At 43.4% G+C, this 15,844-nt stretch overlaps 1 protein-coding gene across 7 annotated transcripts in view; it reads right to left on the reverse strand.

The window, feature by feature from the left end:
* Window positions 1–15,844, reverse strand: part of LOC110991078 (ras-related and estrogen-regulated growth inhibitor-like) — a 65,252-nt gene that overhangs the window by 17,206 nt on the left and 32,202 nt on the right. For 2 of the 7 annotated variants that reach the window (XM_022256218.2, XM_087135067.1), the window contains exons 2-3: window positions 7,705–7,875; window positions 748–1,288 (exon numbers count right to left, since the gene is read on the reverse strand). In XM_022256218.2, the coding sequence (XP_022111910.1) occupies window positions 748–949 (202 nt within the window). In that variant the 5' untranslated portion in view covers window positions 950–1,288; window positions 7,705–7,875. Of the gene's footprint in view, window positions 1–747; window positions 1,289–3,321; window positions 4,529–4,552; window positions 5,304–6,131; window positions 6,209–7,704; window positions 8,049–15,844 lie in introns of those variants that run through there. The other 5 variants (XM_022256217.2, XM_022256219.2, XM_022256216.2 and 2 more) reach the window with 5 other exon arrangements.

A 15,844-nucleotide genomic window follows, 5' to 3' on the forward strand; every position in this document is an offset into this window, starting at 1 on the left:
TCTCCTTGAACTCGGGTGTAAAAGGAACACCCCAGGTTTGCCACATGAAAGTACATGTATACTCATTTGGGGTGGGGGTGTTGCTTTATAAATCAAGACTGAATAACTCGACAGACTTTTGTGTGCAAATTGAAAGGATTGACAGACATGAGCCGTCTCAATCTCGAATGGGGTGGCAGGCTATTGACGTCATTACGTCACGCAAGGCTAATGTCCACGTTCAATGCAATGCTAGGGCCTCCACTGAAATTAATGAGGTCCGTGACACCATTCACGTGGCCTCCTTTAAATGTCGGGCAAGTACTGAAGGCTGTAAGATAGTGAGAGACTGGGCCATCCTAGGAGCATTGCCCTATGAGACACAGAATAGCTCCTGCTTACAACATCACTTGTCAAAGATAAAGAGCTATCAAGTTGAGCTCCCACCAGAGAAAGTTGCTGCACTACACATTAATTATCTAGCAGTAACAGGGCCATAGTCTAGAGTGCTAGTGACCATTGGAGGCTAAGTTTCTTGGAGGGGCAAAATTAGTATTTGGTCATACTTGTAAGCAACACAAAGCTCCGCTTTTCTTTTCATCCAATTGACTACGCCACAGTGGACATGCTACAGGTACATTCAGCACTATAGAGTCCAATAGTGTCATTTTTCACCTCAAGGGGCTGCAAACGCTAGTAAGTAATGAGTAAAATGCGTTGAAATTATTTTTCCCCAGGGCCTTCGCTCTAATTAGTCTAAATTCCTACCTGTTTTCCCAACAGATGCCTGTCCCAGGACGATGACTTTAAAGGGTTTGGCTTGGCTCACTCCATTCCGCCGAACCGACGATCCCTTGCGCTTGAGCCCGCTCATGTAGGCGCTGCTATTGTTGTTAGGTGGCGAGTTGGATCTCGACATCTTGGTCGGCATGGCAACCGTCGGGCCAATGTTCTCAGGCAGCGGGTGCATGTGCAGGGATCGGGCCAGAGAGAAAGTCCCTGCTTCGGCCACCGACGGGAAGTAGGAGTTCAAGAACACGGGGCGCACTCACCCGGACTGGTAACTTTAAAAAGTCTGTCGCTTGCAGCGTTCAGCAGTAACACTGATACGTTTTGTTCATTCCACCAATGTCTTCTTGGCCCTAGGCCGACCTGAGCGTGAATGGTGCTCCTGCGGCCTTGTTGCGAGTGCATTCAGCGCCGTGTCGGTATGGTGCCCGTCTTCAACAGGACACAGCAGTCAGAGGGGTTAGAGTAGCTGGGTCAGACCCGATGCTATCGAGGGAACTGTTCCTTATCTGGTACGAACCTGCAGGGGAGAAATTCAAAAAAATAAGTCGTATATTTTACTCCAAAATAAAGTCAGGGCAGCGTCACAATAATCGAAGGTCGGCAATACGTCCAGCATGTTTCATAACTTCGCCCCACTGTTTTGTGGTAAGATCTCCTCCGCTGCCTATCATTATTCGTATCGTATAGTGTCTGGGCCATTACTGTTCTGGGTTATTGTCACAGGTGACATTCAAACTTTGTGTGTCAACATGATAAAACTCTTTTATCAGCCAAACGGGTGTATTGCGTTTCTGACAAATAAATACCCTACACGTGTACATGGAGGTCTCGTTAAACTTTAAACTCCATATCACGCTTTCATAAGACAAAAAACAAAGAAAGAAAAACTGTGCCCAACAGGACTATGTGTATCGCGGGAAAGTGACTGGCAATAAGCCTCTTGCGAGTGACCTTGGAATAAAATCTGGTACTCTGAGTTCTTTAAATTCACGGGAACATAACAATTTATACATAAAAACATAAAAAACACTGTTGCTATACCTCGTGATTCGGGCCAAGCTTTTGCTTAGTTGCGTAAGAGACAACTTGCAACAATCCACTGTTCTCAATGGAAAAGAAGGGCACAAAAGGAACCAGCCATTCCAGAGATGGTTGTCGCTACGCAAAAACTTGCCCAGAATCACGAGGTACTGTATAGCAACAACGTCTTTAGTCTGGGGAATTAAAATTGTTAGTTTGTGTGCTTTCAAATAACTCAGTGTACCAGATTTTATTCAAATTAAACTCGCAAATGGTTTGTTTTCGTCTGTTTACTCCAGGGAGGTGAGATTGATGCCCCCCAAGAGTTTTGGTCATGTAGTTTGCTCTTTTTTTTAGATCTAGAGATATGAGAAACTTGAGAGAGACGGTATGTTGATGCTAGCCTGATATTCCGTGCACAGTCACCTTAATGTTGGCTCAGAGAAGCACCGTTTCCGTGTCGGGGCCATCGGTGCCATTATTTGAGCTTTCAATGTCTCCCTCAACCCAACTGTTCCTTGCTTCCTGCTCCAACTTTCTCTCCTACCGGTGCGTGCAAATGCACATTTGGATTTCAAGTCCTGTTTTCGAGTAAATAAACTCTGGCTTGGTGTAATGGTGTCTCAAGTGGCTGTGTGTTTGTTGTGGCAAATGGGATTTACCGATGGAGTGAAACAAAGATGGCCCCGCCTTGTCATGGGCTGACGGCGAGGGTCAGATGCTGCGGAGCCGCGACATTCTGATCCAGTAGTCACGCGTGCACGGCACGTCATGAACAAGCGAGGGGTTTCAATGACGCGCGATATTTGGGCATCCCGCACTGTCAGTCTCAACTCCAACAAACAAAAGAATAAATATTTGAGGATTATGACCTGTTCCCGAAAAAACAGGGAAGAAAACTGTCCCCCACTCCATCACCTTGATAAATAAATCCCAATATGGACATAACGGTCCACCAGACCAAGACAATGCAAGCAAACACTGCAGGCCTTAATCCAAACAGTGCCGAGGGAGACAACTAGATCACGATTGTTTGCTGGCTCGTGGCCACCAAAACAGATCCATCGTGGGACAAACCACACATTTTTCCACAGGCTTTTTTCTTTTCTGATGTATTTTTGTTCCACGGCACATCAATTTGTTAAAAAGAGTTTATGTTTGATGCGGTGAAAACCCTGCAGGCAATTTGCACATGATTTGCAAAATGGAAAAAAAAAACCGTGGCCGAAAGACACCACGAAAACAGATAATGAATCGACCTGGATTCAAGTTGCAAATACATGTGTACTTCATAAAAAGGGTTTTGCCCTCACGAAAACTGTGGCGACACAGGGGTAAGTTACCTAGTAAGAGCACATTCCCATATGCAACGGAACAACTTCCTCTGCAGAGAAGCGGACTTGGGTTGTCTAACACCACTTGCTATGAAGTACAGGTACATCACCCTAACAGTCCTCAGCCCTTCAACAGGTGAAGGATTGAGGATTGTTAGGGTTAAATTAATCACACATGTTAACAAGCTATATCTACCATTAATTTGGACGCTGGTCTGTCTCTTTTTCCTTTTTTTTTGGATCACATGAAACTGTCACGAATGAATTGTAGAAGGATAATAAATGGAATCCAGTCATTCACGGGACCACTGACCGGGGAAATGTAAGCCGCCACGGTAAGAAACTCCGCACCGTTCCGCCTCTGTTTCCCAGCAGGACCCATAGCTAGCACCTGCACCAACACTGTCTGTGTATTTTATGTAATTACACCAGCTCTCTCTGCTTGTCAGGCAAGGTCGTACTGTGGGCAACTGGTAACCGCCAAAGAAAATAATGCCAGAAGATCCGATTTTTGACTGATTGTTTGTTGTGGGCTGTCAGACATAGCCTAGACGGCAGAGTGTGGTCCGAAGTAGAACAAGGTGGTGACAGGGTTTAGAATTGAGGGACCAAAGAGTGAATCGGAGGGCAAATTCCTAGCAAATTCACGTACAAAAACACCAACGCACAAAAATTGCTCCTTCCGTGACATGTTGACGAAGCAGTGCGGATGGACAAACAGCTACAGACAACCGAAGGATTTTAGTGTTCTGTCTTTTTTCGTTCTCCCTATAGATCCATCATATTTTTTGTAAACGTTACACCAACGATCAAACTCACAGAATCATAATGGTGCCAGTATGGAACCCTGTAGAAATACATGCAGTACGTTTCTGACTGCATGAACACCATGCGTCGGTCCCTCGAGTGTAAGGATCGGGGGATCGAAGCATCTCTCGCAATTTTTGGGTTCACACAAGAGCATTATTTTATCGTATGATGAATGGGTTTATTATCTAACACCAGCTTACGTGATTCTGAAGTAAACTTACGAATGCTATATTAGAAATTCTTGAGGGGGGTTGCAAAAGTCCCTCGGAAAAGCAGCTGCGTGTAGGTACAAGTGCGCATATTTCAAAATCAACCATTACTAATGCGCAACTGTTGTCCAAAGGCTGTGTATAAAAAACAAGAAGCACGGGATGTCCAAACGTCTTTTCATGCTCATGAATTTGAGGTACATGTAATAAAACCACAGAGGAAGACGGCACACGTCTTTAATTTATCCTTCTTGCTCATCAAAACGCCACGTATTTATACAGTTGGTTTGAAACCAAAGCAGTCATGGATCCATTTCGAAAACTCTCCCTGACAAGTTACATCAAGCAATATCAGAATGGCGATCCATTCTTCCGGTGGTCCAATTCATCAAATTGCGTGAAACTTACCCAGATCGTGAGACTGGAGAGAGAAAAATGCCTCTCAGCGTCCAGTCTCTAAGTCTATGCATCAAACCTGCAAAACAGCGTAAACTGTCACCCTGTTAGTGGCTTGGGCGCTGGATGGAGAGGACCCCTCCATCAGTTTCCCAAGCGCGCGTCGACTGCACTGCAGGCGACTCTTCGTCTTACGAAAGATGCATCCTGGGCCCTCTCGAGACACGTGACAAGGACTTTCTTTGGGAAAGGCATACTGATGGAGCAAGGCGATCGCCGGATTACAAACGCTGTAAAAACCAACTCCGTTCGACACTCAATCCTGGATTTAGACTTAATCCTGATAATCCCGTGTTACCAAACAACCTTTTGTTTCGTCGGTAATTGGACGCCAGAAATATGACAAAATAGGGACAATCAAGGGTTTAATCCGCATGGAACGTGCTAGCAAACACGTCACAGGGTTGTACTGAAAGTGGTGATTCACAGCTGCACAAAGACTGGGCGCAACACGAAGGTGTTTATTACACTCCTCACAACGGCATTCAGTGAGATTGTCGAGGCGTGCAAAAGGACGACTGAGCAGAACCAGTGCGAACAGTCAACCCATTGGTCGGCTTTGCTTCAGCAGTAACTAACCACTTCATTTTTCCGAGAGACGCATTCTAAGCGAGAATGTAGACAAGGAGCAGGGATGATGATGGTTTCGATGGGGGCACAATGGTAGGTCAACTCATTATAGTAGGGCCAATCAAGACAGGCCGAACAGATATCACCGGGGAGGACCAAATGTTCACCATAAAAACACAAGGCGAGAAAAGTTACACCAGGAGCGCCGTTCGAAAAGCTGTTCGGCGCAGAGAATTACAACTCGGTGAAAACCGACAAAAGTCAGGTGAAAGCACCACTGGGACAAGTAGGTGTCACGTTAACTGTTGGAATGAAGGATTCACCATAGATTTCCATATGAACATATCGCAACCTTCATCGACTTGAAAAAAATGGCTGACAGTGGCCGAGCAAAGACCCTCCACCCAATAGGAAAAAAAAACTCACCTTATAAATTTGTTTTTCGTTGCGCGGCAACGCGAGGCCATCTAGCTCGGATCATTCGACGAAGCAAAAGAACTTTTCCGATCAGGGTTGATTAATTTAAAAGTGACTTTAGATAACAAGCGAACCAACACAGTACAAGGAATTAAAACCCTCTGCAATCAAGTTTCGTACCGTGGTAATGAAAAGGGAAAGAAAATTGGATGACAATTCCAGCTATAAATCCCGAGACCAAACGTTGGAAAATAATTATGTACTTGCTAGCGTAAACCAAACCAATAAAAATATTAATCAAAAAGTATAAGACTTCCCATTCATCATGCACTGAGATGAGGCACGGCTTTATCCAAACAGGAGAAATCGTGTTGAGCCTATTTACAGTGAGGCAGGTCTGTCTAGTTTCATGTTTTTATAGAGTGACCTTAAAACGTCACCTAAGTATGGAAAGTGGACGGCCGGCGGAGTCTATGACGAACACGGGAATTAAGAGTGAAGGAGATTATGTCTGACTTAATTACAGGTGAAACTAATAACTTACAATACAGAGACCGTCTGTAATCTTGTTAAGAACGCGAAGCCAACAAGAACGCTCGCCGATTACCAATCAAATGATGGCTCTTCTGTACAAAAAAGTCCTGAAATTCCTGTCAATTGCAACTCAAAATAGGAGTGACCTTGGAAGTGTAAGAAACGTCACGAGAGGGCGCTGATTCTACATGTTGCCTACACCATGCCTCAACAGCCAGACAGCTTGCAACTGTCGCACAAAATGTAGAGTCTCATTAAACCTAGTGTATGGGTTCCGGATTCATTAAACTCATGTAAATTTGTGATTCTCAAAACCGCACCACAGTGGCGAAAAAACCTCCAGCTGCCGCCCCTCCATAACCTAAATTTGGCCCTCGCAAAACGTTTGCTATGCATCTCACATTTTACATACACTCTCTCTGCAATGAGGAGTTTTCGCCAGCGAAGGTTTCTGAGACAATATTAATTTTAATATGCTCTTGTGAGTCTTTCGGCTTATTTAATAAAACCGTGCCGGGGTGAAATTCCAAATGGACAATAGTAAGTCTGAAGCCAAACAACCCATGGTGTAATCTGTGTGCGTTATTACCATACCTTATTCCGTTTAGGCACAGGTTTTAATTAAACAACGGTCATGTTTTTTTTTTAGAATTCAATAGAAACTAGTTTTGAATGGTCTTGGGTCAAAGGTGGTTTTAATGCTACACAAAAACCGCTTCGAAAATATCTCTCTTATGCAGGGCGGGGACACAACATCCTAAACCAATTTTTTGACACAATTTCTGACAATGATTGGGTGACAAGGTTAAAGATTGATTACATGAGCTATAGGTGATACGAAGTCATAAAGCTGTTTGTTTCTGGCATGTCCAGTGGTGGAGAACAAAAAAAAGGTGCACTGCACATGGAGGATTATAAAAAAAAACTACGGTAACCATTTTGACAAACTCAAAGAGAAATCTCATATGAAGCAAATCATATTTCTAAATTGCCACAAAAACTGTTCAGTTATAATATCCCTTTGTATAAGATATTACATTTTTCATATTAAGAGATTTTTTCTTTTACAAAGAGTACTTCATAGGTGATTAGGAAAGAAAGCATTTGGTATATTTTTAATCAAAAATTAATGTTAGCACCAAATCCCTAAGAAAACAACACCAGCAAATAAAGATGAGGATGTCGGGACCGTGTGAGGCTTTTGATGGTTTTTCTCCCAACATTATGCTGAATGAGTCTAAACCGGTATTTGCTTTTGAACCCCCCTCCCCCCACACACATTCACCAAAAGCTGGATACGCCTATGGGATCGAACAAGAGCTAGTGCACATTAAGCCCCTGAAAGCACAGCTTTGTAAAAGAGAGGTTTTGGCAAGTTTCCTAAATTGCACAGCGCGCGGTATGGACGTATACGACATGGATGACATAGACTCTGGGCCCCGCATCTGTACTTACTTTTGTGTCGTTTCGGATAAATGAATTTTCTCTCTTTAATTTTTCGTCACACCTGGAAATAATTTCCTACGAAGTAACCCGCAGCAACAAAATAAATCAACGTCAGAAAATGCTTCAAGACTTCTTACCTTGTGGAGCAGAAACTTCCAGCAAGCCCACACTCTGGTCTCTCTCCAAAATCTGTCTGTGTGAAGCACAGGTCCCTTATGATCTTCGCTGCCACAAAAATCAACTCATTACAAGAAGTTTCCTTCAGTCGAGGGGCTTCCTTCAGTCGAGAGTAAAAGGACGTGGCCTTCCTGGGAACGTGAACGTATGAGCATAGAGCTATGGTATGAGGACAAAAACTTACGGCTTCGTTTTTATAGGCCACTGATAAGCTCTATACGTACATGTAGTGACAGCAGGTGGCAGTCACGGCTGTGACGAGGCCCATGAACCATGAAGGACCGTGCATGAACATACCAGACAAGTCACTGCTGTCGAATACAGTAATGAGAGGTGGGCACACACGGGATTTAAAAGGGGCAGATTATTCCTTACGAATAAAAGCATGATATCTTGTGGCAAATTAACGTCGATCGAGCGATGCGATTACACGTGTACTTAACTCCCCTGCCAGCACCAAAACCATATGTCACTTTGTAAAATTTTTATTGTCATATATTATGAGCCTGCGCAAACAGCGACAGATGGGTCACTTCGTGGAACGAAACATTTTGATTTATCTGTGGCTGACAGTGACCAATGTCGTTTGCGCATGCGCGCGGACTGATCTAGTGGAGGTTCGTTTAAAATCCTTCACTGTGTTTTGTTTATATTTTTCCGATTAAGAAGGTCTTAAAGAGTAAAACTTTGCAAAAAAGCTGAAGGAAATTAAAAGGGGAATTCCCATCTTGAACTTGAAAGTCACGAACTCTTATTTTCTACTATTGTTATTTTTCAAGGTGTACCCAGGGTCATTTTTCTGAAGATAAAAAACTTTGAATGCCTCCATTAGAAAGAATTACAATAACATAGCGCCTATCAATGACATTCATCTTTAAAGAAATCTACTGCTTTTCCAATAATAATGCTTGAAACTTGAAAATTGCGCGGGGTCACAGTGATTTTTACAAAATCACTGTTTTTTAAGTCTCATCATTTTCCCCTCAAATCCTGAGGGAAAATACTGGAGGTGGGTCAATGCGTTAAGTAATAAATAGCTTTTCGTAAATTCCAACTTAGGAATTGACATGAGAAGTTTCGTATGATTTTTTTACATAAATAAAGTCGACGAGAGATCCAATCAGAGTGACATAATTTGCAATATGTTATAAATAATTCTTAAGGTTTTTGCATGCTTTGCAATTAACCAGAAATATGGCAACTGGATACAGCTTGTTACAGTTCATTGCATTTAGCTTGTTACAGTTCATTGCGCTTAGCTTATTACAGCTCAGTGCGTTTAGCTTGTTACAGTTTATTGCGCTTAGTTTGTTACAGTTCATTGCACTTAGTTTGTTACAGTTCAGTGCGCTTAGTTTGTTACAGTTCAGTGCGCTTAGTTTGTTACAGTTCAGTGCGCTTAGTTTGTTACAGTTCAGTGCGCTTAGTTTGTTACAGTTCAGTGCGCTTAGTTTGTTACAGTTCAGTGCGCTTAGTTTGTTGCAGTTCAGTGCGCTTAGTTTGTTACAGTTCAGTGCACTTACTTTGTTACAGTTCAGTGCGTGTAGCTTGTTACAGTTTATTGTGTTTAGCTTGTTACAGTTTAGTGCGTTTAGATTGTTACAGTTCATTGCGCTTAGCTTATTACAGTTCATTGCGATTAGCTTATTACAGTTCATTGCGTTTAGCTTCGTTTTCACTGTGTAGACTATAAAATTTTATCTGAACTGGTTTACTAACTCAACATTTACAAAAGAGCAACAAAAAGCAAATTTCATGAACCAAACAGATAAAATGCTATTTTTGATCTGAACCAGGCAGCCTGAAACCAAATTGAGGAATCCCACAAAAGTGAAGGATTGTAACTGGCCCCCTTATTCTTCACCTTAGTTGGTTCCTGGCTGCTAAGTATGTCTATTTCTACGATTATTTGAGTTTACCAGTGTAGCCTAGCAGCCCCTATAAAAAGGCGCGGCAGGCGTGACTCGCTCGCCTGGTGGTCGACATGAGCAGACCAGTATTCCCGGCCTGAGAATATAGTTGTGCGTGAGCGCGGGAAAGAAGCCCTGTACTCGAGTGTGAGTTTGGCATAGCAATGTAAATAATTGAGACATAAATCACCGTACTAATCGCTAATCAAAGAAAATTGTCTACTTTAAATCTTGAAAGGATCAGGAATTCACGCCTTGTAATTTCTTAATGTTGCTGTGCGGCGGAGTGTAGTTGTAACGTAGGTGAAAGCGCCTTTGTGAAGGGGCATCTTTTTGTGAATAAAGAAGTGTGGCCCTGTATCAACTGTATCTGTCCCCTTATCATTGTTCCTGTTCGTCGAGGTTAATGTGCTGCGGTAAACTGCCGCCAAAGAAGATCGGCGAACTGGCCTTCTAAGGGTGCAGTGTCCCAAGTCAAGGAAAATTCTCCGCCAGGCCGAGGCGCACAAAAAGTACCCCCAGAGATTGTTTCAAAATGAGGGGTCTGTTTGGGCCAAGAAATGGTGGGATTGTGTCAATATGGCCCAGGATCATCTCTGTAGATTCAGGGGCACCCATCTGGGGGCAAAGCAGACAAAAATGGGATTGAAAATTAGTCAGAAGAGCCCGAGGAAGGTGAGGGATGTCATTTGAAAAATGGCCGCTGGGAGGGCTTGGCAACATTCACTTTTTGGGGGGTGAGTTTGTTTTGGGCGGATAATTAAAGAATTCATTGGTTAACCTACTAAAAATTGAAAATCAAATGAAACCTGAAGGACCAAACAGCACATTGTTTTTTGTTTGAGAGGCCTCAGGGACTTCAGTTGCCTGCCATGGGGCTTCAAACTTGGTTGATTTTACACTATTTTCAATGGAGCTTGAATTGGTTCAGTGCACCCCTAAGGCTAGACCACTCGCTGACGTGGGCTGACCCGACCCCGCACCAGACTCCAAAAGACGAGACTGCCAAAGTATTGTTGCTGTGACTGACTACACAAGTACGCCTCGCTTACGATTTTGTGTCATCGTACGAATGTCCATCACGTTTTTTATTCGAATATCAGCAAAAAAAAAAGAAAGAAAAAGAAAGAAAAGGAATATACTTAGGTTCAGCAACTTACAGAAACAGAAACTCAGTTGAAATTAAGGTTCAACGTTCAGCCACCGAATGACACCAACAGTACTAAAGACTGGTTCCGCGCCGATTGACTGAAATTCCAATGACATCGATTGGTATCGCTTAAGTCCAGATACCAGACTGTGTAAATCACGTCATGGAAATAAAACAGTGTTGTTTACGCTTTTCACGAAGTGGCCTATCTGAATGCGTCAGTCCGTGAAATAATAATTTTAAATTTTGGAGTGGTAAGTCAACATTTTTAATTACCCAAATTAATTTAATTAAATTTTCGGAGCACCCATTTCATCATGGATAACAAGAATGTGCTAAAATCCCAAATTCGTCAAAAATTGAGATAGGTCAGCTCGTCGCACACGATCGACGAAATGTACATTAACATGAAATTCTATGAAACAGTACGCCTGTATTTCCGAATTTTCAAGACAATTGGTTTCCCTAACAAGATACTTCCAACCCTCCCTCCAGGGGATCTCCCCCCCCTCTCTCTCTGTCCATCCTTCGATATTGCTTTCTCCTTGCTCCAGCCACCTCCCCGTGGCTTGGTCGAGGCGAGTTTTGTCAGAAGCGCGAACGATGTCTCCGGGCGATATTTGGTAATTGCGCCAGCGACGGCAACAATGATATATCACAGCTTCCCATTCAGAGACTTTCCACGGAAGCCCCTTATTCGATTCTCGCCGCTTTTTACACAGAGAAGCAAAGCTTGAATAGGAACTAAATGGCAAAAGGGGTTGTTTTGCTTCTGTCATTGCTCCGTTTGTTTGGTTCTCATGTTAAAGGAATGTGGTGCTTAGCGGGAACGCAGGAATAAAAGTCGTGGGTTTTCACACTTTTTTGCAAACACAACCATTTACAGGGAATACGTAATAACCACATGCATTTCATAGAATTTGATCCAAGGAAACTTGTGTTTACGGCGCCATTTTGAGGCGCTTCATTGAATTGAATGATTTTTACATTCAGATGGAATACTTGGAACTTCGGTCTTGTACTGATATTTTGTCTAACTTCCAATTTCCACTTTTACATGGACCGATTTGCCTCCTCGGATAACCAATTTATATGGTCGAAACGTTCATTATAATGTTTTCCTACTGTTAAAATGCGGTGACCTGACCCTTTTGGTATAATGTTTCGCCATGTTGGTTTGCCCGTGCAATTCAGTGGCCTTACAGGACTGTAAAGAATAAGATTTTCACCTGAACAACTTTCCCAGTGTTCCATACCCAGCCTTAAGTGCCATTTCAACCCAAATGCATAACAAATTCAAAATGCATCTCATAGTGCTCCATCCTCGTCAGGGTTACAACTTCAGCTGTTAAGTAACTGTTGGCAGTGACAACATAGTTTGACGAGATTTGGTGTGTTTCTTTCAGCTACAGTCAAGAGCCTATGGAAAGATGCCCTTAGCCTTGGATCAAGGATGGTGATGTCTGAAATCCCCCATCTTGAGGTAAACCCTCACCGGCAAGAAGAGACAGAATGGTGGGGGTCTGCGGCGCGCCCGCAGAGACCAGGTGGTGCGCACTCAGTGCGTCCTACCCCCCAAAACGCCCCAAAACTGCGCACACGTGCTTTCATTTCTCACCACAGGACCGGCTGCAGCGTGCACCTTGGTTGTGTGGATACAAAATTTGAAATGGGGGAGGCACCCGGGGAGGGTAGGGGTCTCAACTGTGACAGTAACGACACTGGACAAATCTGCGAAAAAAATCCATCAAAAGTAAAATGTTTCTCTCCTATTGTTTATGGCCTCTCGCTACCAAGCAAAACTGATCTAATGAAGTGCTTCAACTTACCAAAGAGTACCCGACAAGTGACTCTCTTCTGGCAGTATATCCTCCGACAATCTTGGGGTTCACTCTATAGAGTTGTTGTCACAAACACAAAACTTACACAATATTTTCATGGATACGCATTGACACTGACTGCAGGCTGACGCTGCGTATTTTTATTTATTTATTAATTTTATTTTGATCTGTTTTCACTTGGTTCATGCGACTGCATTCACGTCAAACTTGCCCAGACAATTCAATGGTTTCTCGCCTTCCGGAAGCCGTGTTGCCATCAGAAAAAAATAACTAATGCCAAAGGTGTAAGTAATGAGATTTTGCATGTTAACGCCATTGTGTGAAGTATCTTTGAAGCCTTGCCGGCAATCTCGAGAGACAACTCGAGAGACAACTGTATAAAATGCCTCAAATATGTTGCAACCAGTGGCGTAGCTAGGATTTACTAGTGGGGGGCACAAAAGGTGCACCAGCATCTTATAGGGGACACCAGCTTTCAGAGGTGTGGTTTTTGGGGGCAAACTTTTAGCCTGGTTCAATATCCATTCATCTGTTTTTGCAGCGGGGAGGGGGGCCTGAGGGGGCACCCCTACTTTGTGCCCACCCCCCCCGGCTACGCCACTGGTTGCGACAATTTACAGTTGAAACGGTAAATGTTTATATTCCTAGCGAGCTGTACCCTCTCTTAATTACTGCTGACTACAACTTCCGCCACGTGTCTTTAAGTACCACATAAGATGCGCGAGTGCACGAAAACCAGCGGGGGATGTGGGATCAAGTTGTTGGCAGACTTGACTTTTTATGTAGTTTCATAATATTTCTGTCGAGATGTAAACTGCTAAATACGTTGTGATAAAAATATTGCTTGTATGTAATAAGAGACATCAACTGCAAATTAATCGATCATGTACAACATGGAAAAAAATGATCCATAATCGTAGGCTGTTTGATTCAAAGACGTATAGTTGACTTGGGTTTCTCCAGGGCGACATAACATAGGTGTGTCTTGTTTATCGAAGCTGTCGTTCAAATGATTGAAATCCCGTTCACGCACTCGACATAATTTCCACTCCATTTCTTGCTCAACATACCCTCCATTTGGGCCAAATTGATTAAAAGAAAACCCTCAAAAGGGATACTCTCATTCAGTTCGGCGTTGCGGAAAACAAGATGGCGCCTACACGGTGACGGCCTCTTCGCCTGATCAGAATTCATTTCTCACAGTCCCCGAACCACTTAATTTCCTTCCAACCGTCGCTAAGCACAAAACAGAAACCACACAAAGTCAACGAGCTTCAACAGACAGAGTGTTTAGTGGCGTAATGATCTCATTTGGCGAGCACAAAGGAACAACAGGGGGCGGGCGAAACCGGGCACGGCCGTACGAGCAGGGACAAAGGGCGGGGAGAAAACACGACTTGACGTGCGGAAAGGAAGGATCAGTCCGGCAGTCGGAATTAATGAAATTTACGCAAACAAGGGGGGAGTTGATGGGAAACCCACAGAATGAGATTAATTTTGGCAAGGCCAGGGATGATGGGGCGGGTCATTAAACGGAGAATGTGAACACAAACCAGTAAACAAACAGCATTGAAAGGGATATTATAGAAACCATTCCCAGAAGGGCAAACCTTAGCTCGCGAAATGGCAGACAGTGAGGTAAGTTGGCCAAACATGGACCCTAGTAAAATAACAAACGGGTTTCCTGCACTGACCTGCTTTTGACTTTTGTTAAGTTCATCCAAAGGTCAAAGATAATGGAGTTTTTCAATCAGAGGAAAGCGTGCACCCACAATTTTATATTATTATTATAGAGGAATGAATTCCGATACAGCTTTTAAAAGCACCCACCAATGAGACCCTGAAGGTTTAATGTAGTCCAGTGATTTACTTTGGTTTGGAAAATACGTGATTCTTCCCTCTTATTCGACATTACACCAGCTACAACACCGCCTGATGAAGTTACAGTGGCGTAACTACGGGGTGGGGACCACGGGGGCACGTCCCCCCCCACCTCGCGGATTCCCGTGCCCCCCCCCTTTGAAATCTATGAATAATATCCGTTAGAATGCAACTGAACTGCAGCTTATTTCTTGTGGCGCCCCCTCAAAAAATGGGTGCACCCCGGATGCCCCCAGACATTTAGCCCTAGTTAAGCCACTGTGCAGTTGCACGGGAGAGTTTAACAAAACGATTGCATCAATCATATATTTCTTATTTTGAATGTCCCCTAACATCGATATAGACCTTTTTCACCCACGTGACTAAATGTAAACAAAACTACCACGTGTGGACTGCCTTTGCCACGGTGATCGCATATATTCCTACGGGCAGCTTCAACCACGTGCAAGCGCACTAGTCTACCTTGAATAGATAGATAATTACCATCACAACACTATGCACTTATTACCAACATCACAGCACATCATAGGACCAGCAAGATCGTGACAGCACTGGAAAAAGGTCAACAGGGCCGATCGTGCGGATGCACGTACCGTAAAAACACCGAGGTAGGCTGCGGTGAGTCACTACAAGGTGTTGACTAAACGTTTAAACGGTATGGGAAAGTTGCTATGGAACTTTTATCAAACTAAAAGTAGTTTTCCGCCCTTATCCGTGATGTATAATCACATTGCCGGTTATTTATACAGTTTTCGGAGTAGAAATTAATTTTTTGTTAGCATTTTTCACAACGTCACCCTTTTTAGACACATCCATCTAAATCCCCCCTAAAGTTTGATAACGATTCTTTGAAAAAAAAGGTGTAGCTTTCATTGTTAATCTTGTTCACAAACATCTCTTAAACAATGCATGCAAGACGTGATCTTTCCCCAAGTACATGTACCTGTATCTTTGGTAAAAGGGCCGAAAGAGTGCCATAAATAAAACCCGTCGGAGTCAGGAATCCGCACTCCTGGCACCTTTATTGTTATCCAAACAAGGCCTGATGTGTGATCTTCATAAATCTCAGCGAAAGACAACTCATCGGGTTGGTGTTACATGTTTTGTTTTTGGACATTCTCGCGTCCAATTGTCAACAATAAATTACACGACTCGGGGTGGCGCATTCAACTCTGAAAGGTTAAAAGATATTGCCCAACTACGACGACGTACGGAAGACAATGTTGCCCACTGCAAGTCCTGGAGAAGAGGGGAATTTACGGTCGGAGTGTTGACGTAGGGCCAGCAAATTTTCAAGAAATTCGGGTTCAAAAGAAAG

Source organism: Acanthaster planci, linkage group LG03, assembly GCF_054643075.1.
Source record: "Acanthaster planci isolate LZ-2023a linkage group LG03, COTS_SCS, whole genome shotgun sequence".
NCBI lineage: Eukaryota > Metazoa > Echinodermata > Asteroidea > Valvatida > Acanthasteridae > Acanthaster > Acanthaster planci.